Source organism: Centropristis striata, chromosome 16 (assembly GCF_030273125.1).
Source record: "Centropristis striata isolate RG_2023a ecotype Rhode Island chromosome 16, C.striata_1.0, whole genome shotgun sequence".
In the NCBI taxonomy this organism is placed as follows: domain Eukaryota; kingdom Metazoa; phylum Chordata; class Actinopteri; order Perciformes; family Serranidae; genus Centropristis; species Centropristis striata.
The window spans coordinates 15,813,531-15,832,522 of record NC_081532.1 but is presented as its reverse complement, the minus strand read 5'-3'; the positions used below and the strand labels follow the sequence as shown (position 1 = coordinate 15,832,522).

General features: G+C 39.7%; 1 protein-coding gene across 2 annotated transcripts; it reads right to left on the bottom strand.

The window, feature by feature from the left end:
- Positions 1-1,945: 1,945 nt before the first annotated feature.
- Positions 1,946-16,819, bottom strand: maco1b (macoilin 1b). Of its 2 annotated transcripts, none has more exons than XM_059353522.1 (11): positions 16,604-16,819; positions 15,076-15,217; positions 14,016-14,142; positions 12,155-12,278; positions 11,253-11,431; positions 9,622-10,186; positions 6,743-6,901; positions 6,230-6,412; positions 6,002-6,122; positions 4,445-4,619; positions 1,946-4,310 (listed from the first exon to the last, which is right to left on the bottom strand). In XM_059353522.1, exons 1-11 carry the CDS (start codon positions 16,681-16,683, stop codon positions 4,108-4,110), a joined length of 2,058 nt encoding a protein of 685 aa, XP_059209505.1. In that variant the 5' UTR covers positions 16,684-16,819; the 3' UTR covers positions 1,946-4,107. The 2 variants fall into 2 exon arrangements, with proteins under 2 accessions (XP_059209505.1, XP_059209506.1); XM_059353523.1 differs by having other exon boundaries at positions 9,622-10,183.
- Positions 16,820-18,992: the final 2,173 nt, after the last annotated feature.

The window sequence follows — 18,992 nt, the reverse complement described above, 5'->3', positions numbered from 1 at the left end:
AACATGGGTGCTATACCTGGAATTTCTCATTTATGGCTTCTTCTCAACAAACAGCTGGATTTACTGTAGATTAGTGAGGTCTAATGGCATCCAGAGTACAGCTGTGCCAAATGCAGACCGCTAGAAAAAGACCTATTATAATCTGTTAATTCCAAATGCTTGACTCTGCCAAACAGTGTGATGCCAAATTGGAACAAGGAGAGCAATAAAATACTGAGGATTGAGTGTAAAACAAATTATGCCCAACCTAGGCACCAGTTAATGCAGAGAAAATGAGTGAGGAGCTTTACCCACATTTGTCTCACTGCACAGGTTAATCAGGCGTATTTGGGGAAGCCTGGTGTGTGACAGAATGCTGAGCAGAGGGCTTCTTTCATGCATTGAAATTCACTGTCCTTGGGAGAGGGAGTCTTTATCTCCCACCCCAAAAATTCCAAGTGCATTAGATGAATGAATTATCACTCCAATCAAAATGCGTGGCAGCCCATAATTTGCTCCCATTTATGGTTCAATCACGGACTAAAATCTCGAGCCCAGGGGTCAGCAGAGCACAGAAACTCCCTGATGGTGATAACGCCTGAATTTGAAAAGCAAACAAAGAGGTGGGGTGTAGAAAGACGTGCTTCACTTCTCAGTTTTGAGCATCAAAGACAGAAAAAATCTCCTCTGACATTATTTATAATGTGCACACTCCCAACTTCATTTACCTACCACCGTATTGCTGCATGATAGCTTTGTGGGAGCACCATTGGTCACCATGTTTTGACTAGCAGTGATTAGTGGTTAGCATGAACAAATTATTCATAAGTTCCTTTTGTCCAAGCATGATGGGATTTTCTGGTCTTGAAAAGAGGGAATTAGTGGTTCTTGACAGAGTTAATAACCAGAGCCTGCGTGGACAGGGATTAGCTCTTCTAACCCCCACTGTAAGGATCAACACTGCCTCATAGTGGCAATAAAGCAACAGTGCAACTAATCTCCAATACCAGAACATAGCCAGATTAATAACTTTATAAACTTTTGGGACCAACTTTAAGTTTGTCATAATAATAAAACTCTATAACTTGGTACAACAAAAATAAATTGATGGGCTGACAGTGTTTGAGATATCATGAATTATTATTTTTAGGGATTTCCAAGAAGTAGATTAATTTAGTTAATGTTCCAAGTGTTTCAAATGCATTGTACCAGGATGTCCTACTGCATCCTGCCATATTGTTCTGTATACAAGTCAGGACATACTACTTCTTCATAACATAGTGCCTTGAACTTTGGCCCATATATATGCTTCACAAAAGGATTATGGGTCATAATAGCTAGAAAAGCATGCTGGCTTGCATACTGCAAAATGCAACCAGATGTAGAAGGACATCCTGTTATTTATTTTTACTATGTATAAGGGCCACATACTTTAAAAATAAGGGCAAAGTGATTAGTATGGTAGTGTGGGTATTGAAACTCACCAAAACTTTTCTGGCTATTCTGACCCACAATCCTCTGCTGAGCATATATGAGCAAGAACTTCAAGGCACACCATTATGATAGAGTAGTATGTCTCGATTGTATTGTATGTATTGCAGGCAACATTATGTACCTTGTAAGGTCAGCTACAGTATGTACTAAAAGAAAGAAGTGTGCATTTTGCAACACAACATAAGTCTCGAGTATGGGTCAAGCTCCCAAAACTCTGGATCCTACATTCCCCATAATGCAACTCTATAGCATTTTTTAAATTACATACCTTGATTATCACTTTTTTAAAACCCTGCTCTACAATTTAAAAAAAAATGAGACTTAGTATTTTAGGTCTTAAGCCAAAACTGAACCCTGACAACAAAGTTTGTAGTAGTAGAAGTGTGCAATTCCACTTTAGAAAACAAAGCTAACAAGTTGTTTGGAAATATCTGAACATACTGTCGGAGTAACAGTAACAAGCTGAGAAAAGTCAATTTGCAAGAAAAAAAATGTTTATTCCTTGTAAACCTCACAGAGCGAGAGCACAGCCAAGGTCAGACCTGGGGAGAAACAGAGCAGTGACTGTGGGCATAGAAAACAAAAAACAAACAAAACACTTCTCTATACTTTCAACAATCAGTTGACCAAACAACTGACTAAACTGTAATTTTCACAACATGTTTTTTTTTCCAGGAGCCAAATGACAGCAATCTGAGCGAAAAAAAGCTTCTCCATATACAGTAGGTGAAAACCACACGCACAACAATGACCATTTCAGATGATGGTGAAACCACATCAGACTCAAGCGATTTTTCTCCCTGCAGGAAAATAACAATAATACCAGAAACAGGAGTAATGAAAACTGCTTTAAACAGCCACTCCCCCAACAGTTGCAAATACTGTAACATTCACAAAAAGAAATGTGACTTTCTAGTCCCTTACTTTTTAACTACACAGTCTACTACAAACAGGTGACCACTTCCTCAACCTGCTTAACAGAAACTTCCATTAAGTGATATTCAACTGGATATTTGACAAACACGTCAACCAATGTATTTGCAGTACATTCTTCACCACATTTCTATAGAAACAAGCATTCCCAGTCTTGGCACACAAACTGAAATTGGAGGATTAAATAAAAATTTTTGCTATAATAAAATTGGCATTTTCCAAAAAGCCCTGCTTACATTGCACGGTCCATCTTTACAGTTTTCCCTTTCGAACAGCATGTGTTTTCTAACAGTGCAACTTTAAACTGGAAATCAAAAAGATCAGAGGAGGCAGCAGCTAAACCAATGGATTTGGGGGTTTAACAACAGCAGAGATGAGCTTCTGTGAGTGGACATGTGACGAGCTGGAGACCTGCGACGAGCCGGAGACCTGCGAGCAGTAGACTCTGTGGTGACTAATGTCATGTCAACATACTGGCAATAGGCAAATAGATGTGCAATGCATTTGGTGTTGTCTAATGTAGCTTTGAATTGTGACTTACATAAAGGGACAAAGCTGCCCTCAAGTGGACACAATGGCTCAGCTTCACTACCAGTTGGGAAATCAGCAGGGAGTCCGAAAGCCAAATCAGCGTCTGAAGGCAACTTTGTCCCCATTCACTAGGCGAGGTCAAATTCTTATCCTTTACAGCTTAGCCAGATGCTTCACAAGTAATTCAGAGGGACTGGGCCACATCTCATTATCATACTCACTCTATGTCCTCAACTCAAGGCACTGTGATCATGACAACTGATGAAAAACTGTGCAGAGTACTGAGAAGCCGATACACATACTTCTGTTACTGCACTCTTTGTTCTACTCAAAACCTAATTTTGAAAATAGATTGGGGGAAAACCAAACTGCTGTTTTTTACTGATGCTAAACAATAGGAGCTGCTTGGGTTCATTTCTGCGTATAACACAAGATCTTTTCCAACTTGTTGCAATCAACACTTCCAGCTTGTTGAAATCAACATTTGAATCTTAAAGAGTGAACAAATAGAACCACACGATACACTTTTAAAAACTATTTACCACCAAACCCCTAAAGCAGCTGAGAGCAGGGTTAATTTGGGGTCCTAAAAAATAAATTAAACATAACAGGGGTGAGAGTCTGTGCCAACTTTGCACTACATTCCTCTGGTTGTACAGATGCTGCCATACTAACTTGGGAGAAAATAATCTGTCAAAGAATTTGAGATACAAGTCAGGCTGTATGACTGTATGATCAAAGGAGAACTCTGTTTTCCAAGTTTTAGTTGAAAAAAAAAAAAAAAACTATTCCCCAGGACCAAAGAGCAGGTAACTGGTTGAAGGTGGTTGCAGTGGTGATGGGAAAGGGAGAGCAACACCCTTGAGATGAAGATACATACCCGATTCTGTGAGGTTTCACTAGACACTTAAGAGAAAAAAAAACTGGGACTTCCTAGTTGACATGTGATGTCCGTTTAAAGTTTTTTTTGTCTTTTGTTTTAACTACAACAAATACAGTCACACGATACAACATCCTTCTGACCTGGCGAGGAGAAAAATAAAAACCCAAGAAAAACAATGTTCTCAGCCGCAGACATGCCGAGCAGATTGGAAGGTGGTGGGCCTGCAGGAAAAATAAAAATGATGAGAGGATGGAGGCAGGAGAGGGGCGGGGGGCCGGACGAAGCATTCACTTTTTGAGTGGCTGGTAAACGGAGGCGTTGGGGTCGAGGCCGGAGGGATTGGTGTCCATGAACTTGGAGGAGTAGTGTGGGGCCACGGGGGTCATGCTGCTGGTGTCGGCTGTGTAGGAGATGCTGGGCATGACGGCCATCACTTCGGCTATCTTCTGCTTTAGATCTTTTATCTCCTGGTCCTTCTGCAGGATCTGACCTGAAAACAGAAACCAGCTGGTAAGTCCAAAAACAAGGGAATTTTGAGGGAAAAAAAAGTATCTCTAGGTGTGATCACCACTGTCCCAAGTATTATGTGTGAGTAAAAATGTTTTTAATGGAAACCAGACTGACCTTGTGCAATCTCCAGCTGTCTTTTGGCATCTCCCAGTGCAGAGAAGAGGTCCAGTTTGATCCTGGTCTCTGCACTCAGACTGTTCTCCAGGTGTTGGGTCTTATCCTGCATGGCTGACAGCGCTGACATCAGCACCTCTGTGTCTTTTTCGTTCTCCTTATATTTATGAAGCTCCTGAGAGATGGGGGAGAAGAGATACAGTTAGGGTCGAGTCAAGAGGTTACCATCTTTGACTGGATACTTTACCACAGTAGTGACAGTGCAAATTATTCATTTTCATAACATCCCTAACTTATCATCATCACTGTTCATTCTGTACTGCATGAAGAAAAAAAAATGGAGAGCCAACCCTTGGCCTAGAATGTAAGTGCTTGAGTTAAATGCATCAGTGCAGTGACTCACAGAGTTTATAAACCCCACTTGTTAGCACTACAGTGACAGTGCAGTTAATTATTGTTGTCAACTAAAAGAAATCTCTTGACATTTGTTGAGTGGCTCCTCTTAGCAGTCATCATAATTTCTCAAAATGAGTGGGAGACTTTCCAGCTGTTCAATAAGGACGTGTGGCCTCCTCTTTTAAAAGGACACGTCTAGCCACGTTAATCCTATCTCCAGTCTTAAGTGAAAGAACAAAGATTTATGATACCAATTATATTTTTTTTGGTGTCACTTCTAGTGTCATGTTTCAGGTTGTAAGAAATTGTCTCATGGCTGCAATCTTCTATTGCTTGCAAACTCAAATGGGTCTTTGACAGCTCTGAGATCAAACTGGAGTTGATATGGTTCATAAATCAACTGATTAGGTGTTTTCCCCTGAACATCAGGAAAACAACAGTTTCAATAAGTTAGTTAACTTTGATAACATTGGCTGCCACTATTCCCTCCCTCCACTGCCTTGTAAAGTGTAACATAGTAGGGCAGCATTTGCCTTCTCTGCTATGCTAAGCTATTTTTTTGCCCCAACTAAACCAAAGGAAAAGCCTTCAGCATAATGTTAGGTAACTAGCTGGCTAACTTCGGCTGGACTTCTGAGAATTCCACATGTGGCTTCTAAAAAAACATTGACTCAACACTGAAAAGATCCATGGAAGTTCCAGTTTCAGTTCCACATCTGGTGAAAACAACTAGATTGACTGACATGGAATCAGAATTGAAAAGGTCGGCCATTTCCGTTTTGCGTCTGGTAAACCCGCTCTAAAATTGTCATACTGTGCAGCTTACCCAACCAACAGTTGATTTTAAAACAAAATCCGAACTAAGGTTTATATAATCACGTGAGAGGGTAAAATACAATTAAAATTCTCCAGAACAACAGACTATTTTTCGCAATTTCCAGGCGTTTCCATGACTTGAAAACTAGCCTCTTTCTTAGGTGGGAACCCTGTTGCTACAGTATAACAATTTATAGCTGGTTTGTCAATGTCTTAAATGATTTAAAAAAATATTTGATATATTAATATTTTTTATGTTGCCAATAACAATTGTATATTTAGTGCTTTTAAGCTATGTTCACTTGACTTGTGCACTGTGCCATTAGCTAGTTCTGGGGCACTTACCTGAACTTTCAATTCAAGCTCTCTGATCTGGTCCTCCTTTAGCTTGATGTCCATTGTAAGTTTCTTGCATTCTGTTTCTAATTCAGTGATCCGCCGCCGCAGCGTGTCTGTGCACTCCCCTCTGAAAAAAATTGATTTTGGGTTATAATGCAGTATAACTGGAAACTAGACCGTAAGCAGAGACGTACAAAGCAAAATGGTTATTGAAAATGTCAAGCATCAACCTACCTGGATGCTGCTGCTAGTGCTACTGCTCGTGCTGCTGTGGCCTCCTCTAACTTCTTTCGCTTCTTTTCGTCTGCGAGCTGTTTTTCTGCGGTGGCCCGAGCCTCCTGCTCTGCTTTAAGCCTCTTCTCCAGTTGTCCCACTGCCTGTTTGTCCTTTTGCTTTGCTTGCACAGCATTATGGAGCCTAAAAGTGCACGGACAAACATATCATAAAAGAGCACATTAACAAGTGGCAGAGTGAGCCTATATAAACTGCTTGGTAATTGTGATTTCACTGAAAAGTGTCAGGGATCTCTCTCGCAGAAATTTTCCAATCCGGAATTAGCTGCTGAATATAAAGCTGTTATGATGTAATGATGACTCTTCTTCTGGCAAGTGCTCTTTTTCTACAGTGTTTATTTATATATATAAACACATGACAATGAACACTCCAATGCCAGTTAGTAATGATCCAAAATTAAATGGATCCCTAGTGTGACCTTGCTTTGTTCCAGTGAAGAGTAGCCCCACTCACTTGTTCTGCAGCAGCTCGTTCTCCTGGCGCAGTTGGCCCAGCTCAGTGCGTATGGAGCGCTCAGCACTGCCCAGCGAACCAATCTGGCTGCGCAGGTCCTGCTCAACCTGCCGGCTGGCCTGCAGGTCTGCCTTCAACTTCTTAACATCCTGCTCCAATCTGTCCCAGAGGGTAGAGTGAACAGAGGAGAGACACATTAACATGCTGCTCATTAAAAAATGCATGAAAAGTAAATCCCCACATACACCTTAGTTTCAATACATGGATGTAGTTATGGATACAATATACCAGATATTGTGGCCTAATGGCCCGGCTATGGATTATGCACAGAATTTATGCACAGCTGCCTCAGGAAAAAGTATTCCTTAAATTCTTACCGCTGCCAAACCTTGTTCAAACTCAGGCTTGTCTTTATTTTTTTGTAAATGTCAGTATGGCTTAAGTCTAACACATTCAAATTCAATGTGTTACAAAGAAAACTAGAACATTTTCTCTGGGGAAATTCTGAAAGGGCCACAGGGGCTACTGCCAGCGTGTGTACACTATGATGAGATTCTTTAGAGATTTCAAACAATTAATACTAGTAATGTTATGATACTACTGTATATTATATACAAGGAGCACACCTACAACAAGCATTCCTTTTCAAGTACTTATTTATACAGCATCCTTTGCCCTTTAACCTCAAAATGTGTGTGTGTGTGTGTGTGTGTGTGTGTGTGTGTGTGTGTGTGTGTGTGTGTGAGAAACATGTGTATCTGGAGGAGTGTGCGCACTTACGCGCGCATTTGTGTGTAATGAAAATCACATAAAGTTACCTTGTTTGTGTGTGTGTGAAGCGTGTGTTTCTGGAGGAGTGTGCACACTTGCGCATGTGTGTGTGTAACTAAAATCACATAAAGGTGTGTGTGTGTGTGTGTGTGTGTGTGTGTGTGTGTGTGTGTGTGTGTGTGTGTGAGTGAAGCATGTGTATCTGGAGGAGTGTAGGCACTTACGCGCGCATGTGTGCGTGCGTGTATCTTTAACTGTTATCACATCAAAGGATCAAAGGCAATCAGAGCAGAGCAATCAGTTTTCAAATGTATTTTTTGACAATTTTTTCTCTCCCTCTACACTCTGAGCGATGACATCACACACTGTGACACGAATATTCCATGCAATACACACCCATTATAATCTCAGAATTTCTCCAAAAATTATCATGGTCATTGAACAGGGATTGAAAAACTATTTGACCTATCGAAACGTGGATTAATACACCAATACACACGATTTGTGTCTACTGTTTAAAGTTTAAATGGAGTCTCTAGGTGAAATTATGCCGGAGAAGTAGACATTTGAAAATCCCAATTATTGTTCTTTTTCGCTGATTTTTTTCCGGCCGTCCCATTCACTTCATGCAAAATTTTTGGCAGTTTTTCGCGAAAAATTTGTATTCCATAGAGAAAAGTAATAGCACACCGATCCTGATTAAACCGCACGTTTTGATATATAATTTATCCTGCAACTCTAGGAGTTGCAACTCAAATAGTTGCAGGACTAGTAACGGGACGAAATTGTGTCCGGAAGAGGAAGAAGAAAAAATCCACAGTATAACAATAGCTGTAGGGGCCAGTGCTCGGTGCGATTGCCCTGTGGCCCTAATGACATGTGCCTTAATGGTGACAGCCCCATGAAGGGGGATCCTTCATGGGGCTTCATAACCATATCCTACCTCGAGGAAATATTTTATAAAAACAAGCGGAGACATTAAAGAAAGATTTGATGTTCCACATAATATATTTATGTTGTTTTCTGTTTATCTGTTGTCACTGAGACAGTCACCAAGAAAAATCTGCATTAAAAATTCAAACTGCAAACAGCAAAACACTGACAAATTAGATTAGATGGGAAATGTGATTATGCTTTTTTTCATTTTGATTTGTTAGATTAAATTGCCACCATCAACCCTATACTATACCCACTTTTACACCTGAGAAATAACTTCCTTTAAAAGTATTAACTGTTATTAATTCAACATTCAAAGTTATGTGCAAAAGATTTGGAACATAAGAGTGAAATTAAATTTTTCGACACTCTCAGCCCGACTAAATCACACCAGCAAGAGACCCTTTTTAATGACCATCTGATTGCAGTATGTGGTTTCACAACTAAGAATGTCACTAGCTGATCAGAAAAGAGGCCAATTCGGGCTTTTTCTTTTGATGGATCTGTTAAGACTATATAAAACCATCAATTTCATCCTTTGTTTGTTTGCTCCAGGTGCACAAGCTGTCAAAATGTAACTGGTGCACTCCTTAAAAACCCTTGAATCACTTGGTTTTGGGACGAAACATTAAATAAACAAACCATAAAATAAACAGCAGCCTGCCAAAGACTTTCAGTTAATAACATGTCAAGAGTGAAGCAGCAAGCACTGCAAGAAAGAGAAAACGGAGGGGAAGAAAAATCGACTGACTTTAGTTTTCTGTTTATACTGGAGTTGGGATGTTGTCCACATCCTTTGATACAATTAGATTAATTAGAATATATATGATAAGATAATACACAAAATACCATAGGGTTATAGGACACTACAGAAAGGAAAACCAAAGGTCAGCTCCAATACAGGCTGTATTCTCCTTCTCAAGTTCTTCCACAGGAAAACATTTAAACTACTTTCACTACATTTAACTACTGCTACATGTAATGTAGTGTGTACAGTGCAGAAAAACAATATGACCTAGGATCAAGGAGAACCAAATATAGTGTTGCAAACTAAATATTCTCTCAAAAGGTACAATACTACTTCATTATATGCAATCTAAAAGGTTTTTGTCAGTATAGTTAATTTATAATAGTATCAATGGATATGCCACTTGATGAATTTGTCTGCTTACCTAACAAGTGCTTCTGGCTTGCTCAGCTGGTTGTTGGGGATACAGTTGTCTGTTGGATCCCTGTGGGAGCCGCCCGACGTTCCCTTCCCCACTGCTAACTTGTGCTTCTTCTCGTTCTTCCCCGTCGAAGAGGAGGATGATGGTGCGGAGGAGGGCACACTGCCGTTGGTAGCGTTATGGCCGCGGGGCGAGGAGTTGAGCGTTGCGGCATTGCTGCTAGCATTTTTGTAGTTTTTGGAGGAGGAGGAGGATGAGGAGGAACAGGAGGAATTGTTGTCCTCTTTAAGCAACAGGTTCTCTGTGCTGCCCAGCTCTGTGGTCAGTCTCTTGTTGTTCATATGGTTCTCCATATACTCCATCTCTTGGAGTTTAGAGTCCACTGAAGATGGCAGGATGCTGTTGCTGTTGTGCTGCTTTTTAGCCTCCCCACCACCTCTTCCCTCTTTCCCTTTTTCTCTATACTCTAACTCCGGCAGTGGTGCCGATGTCTTTTTATTGGCTGGTGTGCCATTCTGTGACACTGGCGGTGTGTCCACTTCAGATATTCCTTTAGCTGCTGCTGCTGCTGTATGAATAAAGAGAGAAGTGAAGGGGATACATATAAAATATGACAACTGCTGTCATAAAAGACTCCTGACATTCTCTACCCTCGTTTGATCCGTTTGTTATTCCATATCTTATATCCAAAACATAATTTATGTAAGCAGTGTGAGCACTGACAAAAAAACTTTTCCACCAACATGGAACTGGTCCTGTTCTGTGTACCAAATTAAAAATGAGTAAAAAGTGGTACAGATGAATCACAACTGCTGCATAAATGTTACTTGTGGGTCCACTAGACTTTGTCACAACAAAACCACACAGCTATCCTGCATTTCAAGTGATCTTTTTCTTAATCGACTGCTTGTGAAATATCCATTCCTGGCTTCAATTTATACATTTTCCCACTAACTCCTTGCTCTGCAAGCTGCTTCTTTGCCTAATCACTCTCAATGAGCAGGTCCTCCTGTGATCATTATGTGTATGGTGTATTTGTTTACACTCCGGGCAGACACACCTGCAACCACAGACTTTGGATAGGGAGGGAAATGTTCCATATGTACATTGGAGTAATGTTGGCTTGTTTGACAAGACCAGATTGATGACAAACCAACACAAACTCAATAAAAGCATTGTATATATAAAATGCATTTCTGTTCTGTCTCTATGCTCCACGTTTAGTCACAATCAGTTAAAATCACATGAGCAGGATTCAAATTCTTTAGAAACCCGTTTCTGTCTGGCCCAACACAAAGCCCAACAAGATCTTCAGGCATCATGGCCTTTTATTGGAACTTTCTGGTGGCAACCTGCGATCTCAGTTAACAGTCCTGACTGAAACAAGACTGATTGGCTAGCTACCTGCCTTGAGTTAGTGATGATGATCTGTGGATTGGGTGTGGAATGATCTGCCAAACAGGAAAGCAATAAGATAATATTATATGCCTATTTGAATAAAAATAAGGGCTACATTTTTCAACATTTAATGAGATTTTATGTTTAGTCCTTGCAGATTGTGTATGTGAGCCTCCAATTTCCTGAACCAGGTGCTTCATATGTGCATTCAGCATGTATGTTTGTTTGAATCTTACCTTCTTCTGCTTCTCGCTCTTGCCTCTGAAGCATCTGTTGCTCTGGAGGCAGAGCCTGCTGCAGGAGCTGCATGTAAAACTCGTTCTCCTTCTGTACCTCCTTCTGCTTTCGAAGGCGCATCTTATAGCTTACATAGCTCTTGAAGCCGAAGCCCAGCGTGACCACTGGGTAGCCAATGCTACAAAGACAGACACAAAAAGTATGCTTATACTGTCACAAAAATGCACAAAAGTTATCAGTCATTCGGAATTCTTTATAATAGCATAGTAACAGCTCAACTTAACAGCATAATAGGCAGATCCATCTTGAAGCCCTACACTGTAGAAGTGCTACTTTAAACCTCTTTCAGGATTTTTCATAAATATGTAGTCTTCAGGGGATAATCTAAGAAAAAAATACGCAAACATGCAGTTTTCTGTGGCACAAAACTTCATTTGACTAGCACAGCAACAGTCTCAACACTTCTTTTATGATAAGAGATAAACCTGTATTTATCCTGAGGGAAATTGCTTTGCAGCAGTTTCTATATAAAGTGGGAAGAGTGCAAACATAAAAGTCTCCCTACAGTTTCTACTTGTATATCAAGGCATATTTAAGAATATTTATTCTTTAAAACACTCAGGGAATCCACCCTTAACTTACTTATGAAAATAAGGCAAAGGGAAGTAAAACAGAGGCATGTGGCCCACCACATAACCAATCATGTGACACTGACTTCATGTAGTGTGCAGCAATAAATGAAGCTAAGTGAAAATCTAAATGAGTTAATATAATGCTGTCCTCACATCATTCCTCTTCACCGCAGCGACATATTCATAGTCGGCACTGAACCTAGACATGCATTTCTGTCAAGCAGGCCTGTTAAGGACAGCGTTCCGCCTACGACAGAAAAGCGGCTCACCAGTGTGCAGCAAAAGGACGACACAGATCCACATGGAAGTTCTTCAGGTCTTTGAATCTGATGGCTGCCTCTATGTACACAAAAAGTATCCATAGAGACACAGTTGGCAGACAGACACCTCTCTCTGAAAGAAACAAAGCAAAGCAGGACAGAAATATTATGAATACCTATTGAACATTATGAGTACCACCTAAATTGTGTCCATAGCAATGAGTACCAAAACTGGCAAAGTTGGCACAGAATACATTGTTTACTTTTTCTTTCTTAAGAAACTGCCAAAATGATTATTCAATGCTCTATTCAGGCAAAGTTCTTTTTAGTCTTTTATGATGGAGATACACTTAATCCAGCAAACAAACAAGAGGTGCAGGAACTGAAGATAGTCCAGTTAGCTGCGGTCTGTGGGCTGTGCTTAGCTTGGGCTTGTGTACAGCTAAACAGTGGACTAAAATATGTTTCTGAATAAATTCGGGGTGAGAGATAGGCCATGCAGTAACAGAATCTTGAATGGTAATTGATCAGCACTGCCTTGTTTGGCAGAATCCAAGTTTTGAGAGGCTGTTGTGTTGTGTTGGACAGACTTAATTTGCATAAAGCTGAAGTTGTGATTATGTAAATTGAGATACAGTGAATGGGCCATATTCATCATGCAACACTCAGCTGGATCTCCTGCTCTCCATAGGAAAATGACTAGGATCCGCTGACTTCACAAACATCAACAGATCTGATGCATCTCCACCATTAGTGTACAATGATGCATTTGCACTCATTTTTATGACAGACAAACATTTGAGGAAAAATGATTATCTGCTTTTAGACAGTTACTGCTGATTTGGACCAAGTGCCCACTAGATCGGGTAGCAGCAAATTAAACTGTCCCAAAGTGTTAGAACATAATAAAATAAAATAATAAAGTTTTACAATATAGACATTGGCAACAACTTAAAGAGCGTATCTCCCTGCTGTAAGAGCCCCTACTGTGCTCTTGATCTAAGATATACAGGTTTCATTTTTGTCTGTGGTTCAAGACTGAATGGTTCTTCCATCCAAAATGCCACTACTGCAAGCAAACTGAAATTATCCAGGTAAGAGGTCAACTGATGAAACAGCACCTGCCCATATCATGAAAGTAAAAACTTGATGCACAACGACCTGGCCTTTTCCTGCTCAGACAGGACAGGTAGATCATCATTCTGTAGATAGCTTAAACTTCTCTATGCAGGTCTTTATCGACATCCTCTTATCAGTAAACAGTGGTCAAGATACAGACACTGCCCATTGTCTCCTCAGCTGCAATAAAAAGGCATTTTCACCACCAGGCTGTGGAGTGGTAAGAGATATTAATACTCTTACTGTGAATGTCTCTAGTGAGGAAAGTTGGAGGGCTCCGAAAGCAACTGGGGACCACTCCATGTTTCTCCCTCCCCCAACTGGCACTAGGATTTCCATCTGACACCTGGCCTTTGGTCAACGCAGGGGGATACCGCTAAATCAGACTGACAACTAATCCGCAGAGTGCAGCTCACTTACACACACCATGCAAAGTTCTAAGAAGCAAGACAACCATTTGTAAATAAGATAACACAATGTGCCTGGATATTGCACAATGTTTTCCACACCTGCTTTTCCATGAAGCACTAAGTGGACATAAAATAGTGCAAGTTCTAAGAACTTGTATGGCCTATCACTCATTTATCTTATTAGTCTGTCGTTTGAATACACAGAAAGCTTCTTCCTTCCTTTTTTTCTTAAATCGAATGAGTGTAGAGACAGAGGAGACTTATAGCAGAAACCAAGTAAATCGCAAGCATTGGCTGATTTTTTAAGTGCAGTATTTACAATAACAAATATCAAGCCTCACCTGTGTGCCAAACATACTGCACCCACACATAGGTACTGGCAGCAAAAAATAGCCATTGCACTGGGATGAAGAGGAGGCAAATGATGTCCGAGGTAAACGCCACACACACAAAGAATACTGAGAAGGCCTGTTGGGGAGATGAGAGGTGGTTATGATAAACAAACATATGCAGTAAATAAATATGTAGGTTGTTTGTATCCGTTAGTAATTTCATGTTTAAAACAATCCCTTTAAAAAAAGAAAAAGAAAAAGGAAATGTTTCCAGGCTAAAAAACCAGCCTCAAGCCTTAATCCTTTATAATGGAAGTGATCTCGTTCTGCGTGATTAAACTCTATATTTCATTGCTGTATTATACCACAAAAGGTTATGTGAATATTACATTTATGGTTCTCCTTTTCTGCATCTCTGTGAGGCACAGACACACCAACCAACAAACACACACCTACACAATGCATTTCAATAAGAACAACCTGTCCAGCACAAATAATGGATCCAAGGCAAAATAATATTATGATAAACATTAGCATGCAACATTTAGATCACAGGAAAACTAATGACCCTAATGTGAACTGTAGTTTGTACACTGTGCCAGATTAGAGTTCTGATCCTATGAGGCAGCAAATGAGGTGACAGTGAAAAACAATTTGTCGTTGAGTATGTTGATTTTATAACTGATAAACAATGCTACAGTAATAACTTGTTCATATTTAGGTTAGGTTAGCATTTGGACAGACAATGCAGTGATAAAACTAGTTATATGGTGTGAGAGACACTTTAGCATTACTGTTTGCATGTATCTGTATTTTAAAAATAACCATTCCAGTTCATTTGTGGCAAATGACTAACAGTATTTAGACTTTTCATTTTTAAGGATGATTCAGATTTTGGAAATATTTGCTTACACGTGTACTACTCTTTGCTTGTATTGTACTTGTTTATTTTAGTGCAATATCTAAAAGTAGAGTGGTGAACAGAGAAAAACAAATGGTTGAAAAGACGGTTATGCTCTTTTTTTCACCACTATTAAATTGTGACAAAGATAAGGACAAAGCCACTCACCAGCCCCTGGTATCTGAAGGAGTCGTACACACTCCGGATGAAGAGCCAGAATGGCCAGAGGTACTCAAACCTGAACTCCAGTACAAAATCTGCCAGTAGCACCAGTGCCCACACCACCAGGAACTTCAGGTACAGGAAGGTACTAAAAAAGGAGAAGAAGAATTGCATGACGCCAGATGTTTTGTAACACAAATACACTAGAATATTAAATAGTCTTTTATATATTGGCAATTTTATGTTAACAAGAATGGTACTCCTATTTACCCCTAACTGTCAATATATAGCAAATCATCATCAAGTCATTACATCATAAGAGATTCAGGTTTATTGTAAGTGCATGTGTGGGTGTGTGTGAATTTAGTGTAAGATGCATATCTGGAGCCTTTTGCTGCCGTTTGACAGATGAAATGCCTGTGTGCAATGCACTTATCTGAAGTACTTGATGTTATAAAATATAGCATAAATAAATACATACAGAGCAAGTTCAAACTTAAGAGTTGTAAGTAAAAACTAAAACATTTAACGTGTTCCTATGTGAACATTTAAACATGGCAACAGTGCCAAGCTACAGCATATCTATTTCTAAGGTTTGTGGAATAATGCATACACACTTCGTGTTTTAATAGGTTGTGGTTCCTTTACTAGTGCTGCAATACATGTTGATTTAATAGAACAGATATATTTGATCGCAAATGACATTTTTAGTGGTTGAATCACTCAGACCCAGAAAGTGACACAGTAGGGGTGTTCTTTGATGTCAAAGCATGACTGTTTAGTGATGGGGCACCTGTTCAATAATTCAAGAACTGCCCCACATCTCTAGCTCCAGATGCCACGTGTGTAGCTAGTGGCCTTTAACGTTTGCTTCATCAGATATACATAGGAAGTTACATGGAGGTAGGACCTGTCAGGTGTGGCTGGGAAAGACAACTAAGCAACTTTAAGTTGTATGAATAGTGCAACACAAAGCCTCAGATGTCCGACAAACTTGCTGCAGTCTTATCAACTCGTGTTAACATATATAACACTATTAGAGGATAAGCAATGCTGTGGTGAAGTTAGAAACGTAGATAAAGCTGTTGTTGGGCTAACTAACATATTAGCTTACAGGGAAGCAACTAATTTTAATGCGGCTAGCAGATGACAACTGACGTGTGCAAGTCATAGATAGTCAAGGTTGTTTAGTTAGTGTCCAAACATCGAGTAGAATTTATTTTAAACAGGAACGTTGCTGTGACAGACACCTTGTGACCAGCTTCAAAGCGGGCTGTTTTGGGGCCTAGCGCTACGGCTAGCTTAACAGCTAACGTTACCTGCTAATGTACAACGACAACATACAGCTAGCATACACTAAGCTACCACTAGCAGCTAGCTAGGTTAATAAGCTAGCTAGCGGTGGCAGTTCATTGACATCAATGATAGCGTTAGGAAGTTTCACAGTCTGCAGCTATCAAGCCGCAAGCATCCCCATTCAGTGCCCCCCATCATTGTGGTGAGGAGGACCCTCCTCAGGCTCCATATGAGTTACCTGCCGTATATACCCTCAGTGATTCGGTTCCGTTTTAACGGCCGTCGGAGTTTGCTGCAGTCCGCATTGCGCCGCTTCATCCTCCTCCCCTTGGCTTTGGCCTTCGAGTAACCACTGTAATCTTATCCAGTTTTCTTGTGTATACGGACAAAGATAATAAATAAAGTGCCTGTGGTATATGTCGCTGTTATTATTTTTCCCCACTGGAAACAAAGAAATAAATAAAGGACTCTATTCGGGAACCTCCTCTTTTTCTGTTAGCGCAGACTCCATAGAGACAGAGCGCAGCGCGTCATACACTGAAGACCACGCCCACCGGGGGGGGGGGAGGGGGGGCTGCCGCATACACAACCATGCTGAAACCCGAACAAAGTGTCTGTTTAAACTATGACATTTAAGCAAATCATATGATTATTCTAGCACTCTATGTCTACCAGAAACATGGACAGGGACGACATGGCTATCAGCAAGCTAATATGTGCTATGTGCACTTAATACTGCATATTCTGAATTATCCATTCTACAATAAGATACAATAAGATAACTTTATTAATCCAGGACGAAATTATTGAGCCAGATTGCCCTAGAAGTACAAAAAATACATTAAAATAAGAACAACATAAAGTAAAATAAGCATAACACAAAGAGATAAGTGAATAAAAAATGTGAATAACAAAAATATATAATAGTATTAACAAAAATTAATTGCACATAGGAAGTAATATTGCAATAGGCCTATTGCACGTTTATTTAAGTAAACATCAGCCGAGTTACATATTGTCACTGCTTTAGCTTAACTTATAGAAATGTAGTTATCCTGGAACTGACTTTGGAAGTATGACTGTGACAAAATGCACTTCATACGTTAATTGAACAATAAGTATACTGAATATACTGAAGTCTGTATAAGTCTGTATTCATGTTTGTCGCCTTAAAAGGGTTTGTCAGCTTATACAAATTTAGTTATGGGTTATTTACCCTGCTGGTAGTGCATTTCACCACATAGCACCCATTAGACATTTTTCTGTTGTTTGCAATCAGGCAGAATTGTCAAGGAGGCTCCTTTTTTCAATACAAAGTTAATGGAGATTGATGGATTGTTTTCCCCTCCTGTGGGGGCGGGGCTTAAGGGCGCTCTGTGCCCAAACCGCGCTGTATGACCGTAGTGTGTGACGTACGTCCACTTCTCAGACGGCTGGTATATCCAATCTATCTATCCGCCGAAGACTCTGGCATTGACAGATACAGAAATGAGCCAAAGACAGCAGGGAGAGTGAGGAGGAGTAGGGACTCTGAGTATGGGACGTCTCGCCGTTTAACCAATCAGATTTTTGTGGACAAATCGGGAAGCGCTGATTGACCAATGAGCTGACAGCAGAGGCGGGTTCTTTTCCTAGAGGGTTTTGCCTCTGGTTTATTATGAGCAGAAAAATATGCAGTCTTGGGGACAAAATTCCCTTTGTGCGAGACACAAAACAGCCATTCCAACGTACGGGGGTTATTTATATCAGGTCTTTGTGTGTGTTGTTCATTGGCAGACTTGCCCCAAGGCCTTGAATGCCATCTTTGTTTTGTTACCAGGTTAAAATGTGTGCATAGTGCTTTAGTGTTTAAATGGGTTGCAGTTGTCACTGCTTGTAATGTGATGAACTTAAATAATGGCTTTTTGTTTACTATTGCCTTTAGGACCAAAACAAAGTGACATGATAAAAATAAAAGTGGAAGAGAGATATTTTTTGAAGATGTATCTTAGTTTATGGCCAGAACTGAAGGGTCCTTAATAGTTCTTGTAGCAAAAATACAAATATAATTAATACAGTTTTGCTTTGCAATCCATAGTTGTGTTCAGTGGTGGAATGTAACAAAGTTCATGTATTCAAGTACTGTACTTCAGTACAATTTTGAGGTATGTGTACTTTACTTGAGTATTTCTATTTTATGTAGCTTTATACCTCTATTCCACATTTTGAGGCAAATATTGTACTTTTTACTCCACTACATTAAACAGCTTTAGTTGCTTTTCAAGTCAAGATTTAACATTAAACAAGCATGATCAATTTAAAGTGATTAGATTTTTTTTAAATTAAACTTCATAACAGTATATTAAGTAGTTAAAATGAGCCCTGAACCATTACTAAATTAGAACACTTACATAAATGGATCAATACTAATAATCTAATAATATATTTGTATAAAACAATCTGAGTGGCTCTATTCTGCATAACAAGTACTTTTACTTTTGATACTTAAAGTAAATTTTGATGCTGATACTTTTGTACTTTTAGTTAAATAAGTTTTGAATGCAGGACTTTTACTTGTAGTGAAGTAATTTTTCAGTGTTAGTAAGGAATCTTAATACTACTGATTGTGTTTTACGATTTTATTTCCC

Excerpts from the sequence above, each read along its gene's own strand:
- maco1b (XM_059353522.1), bottom strand. The coding sequence starts at position 16,683 with ATGAAGCGGCGCAATGCGGACTGCAGCAAACTCCGACGGCCGTTAAAA. Across the intron at positions 12,279-14,015 it reads GCAGTATGTTTGGCACACAG|AGAGAGGTGTCTGTCTGCCA; the intron begins GTGAGGCTTGAT and ends TGTTTCTTTCAG. Across the intron at positions 11,432-12,154 it reads CGTCCTTTTGCTGCACACTG|CATTGGCTACCCAGTGGTCA; the intron begins GTGAGCCGCTTT and ends CTGTCTTTGTAG.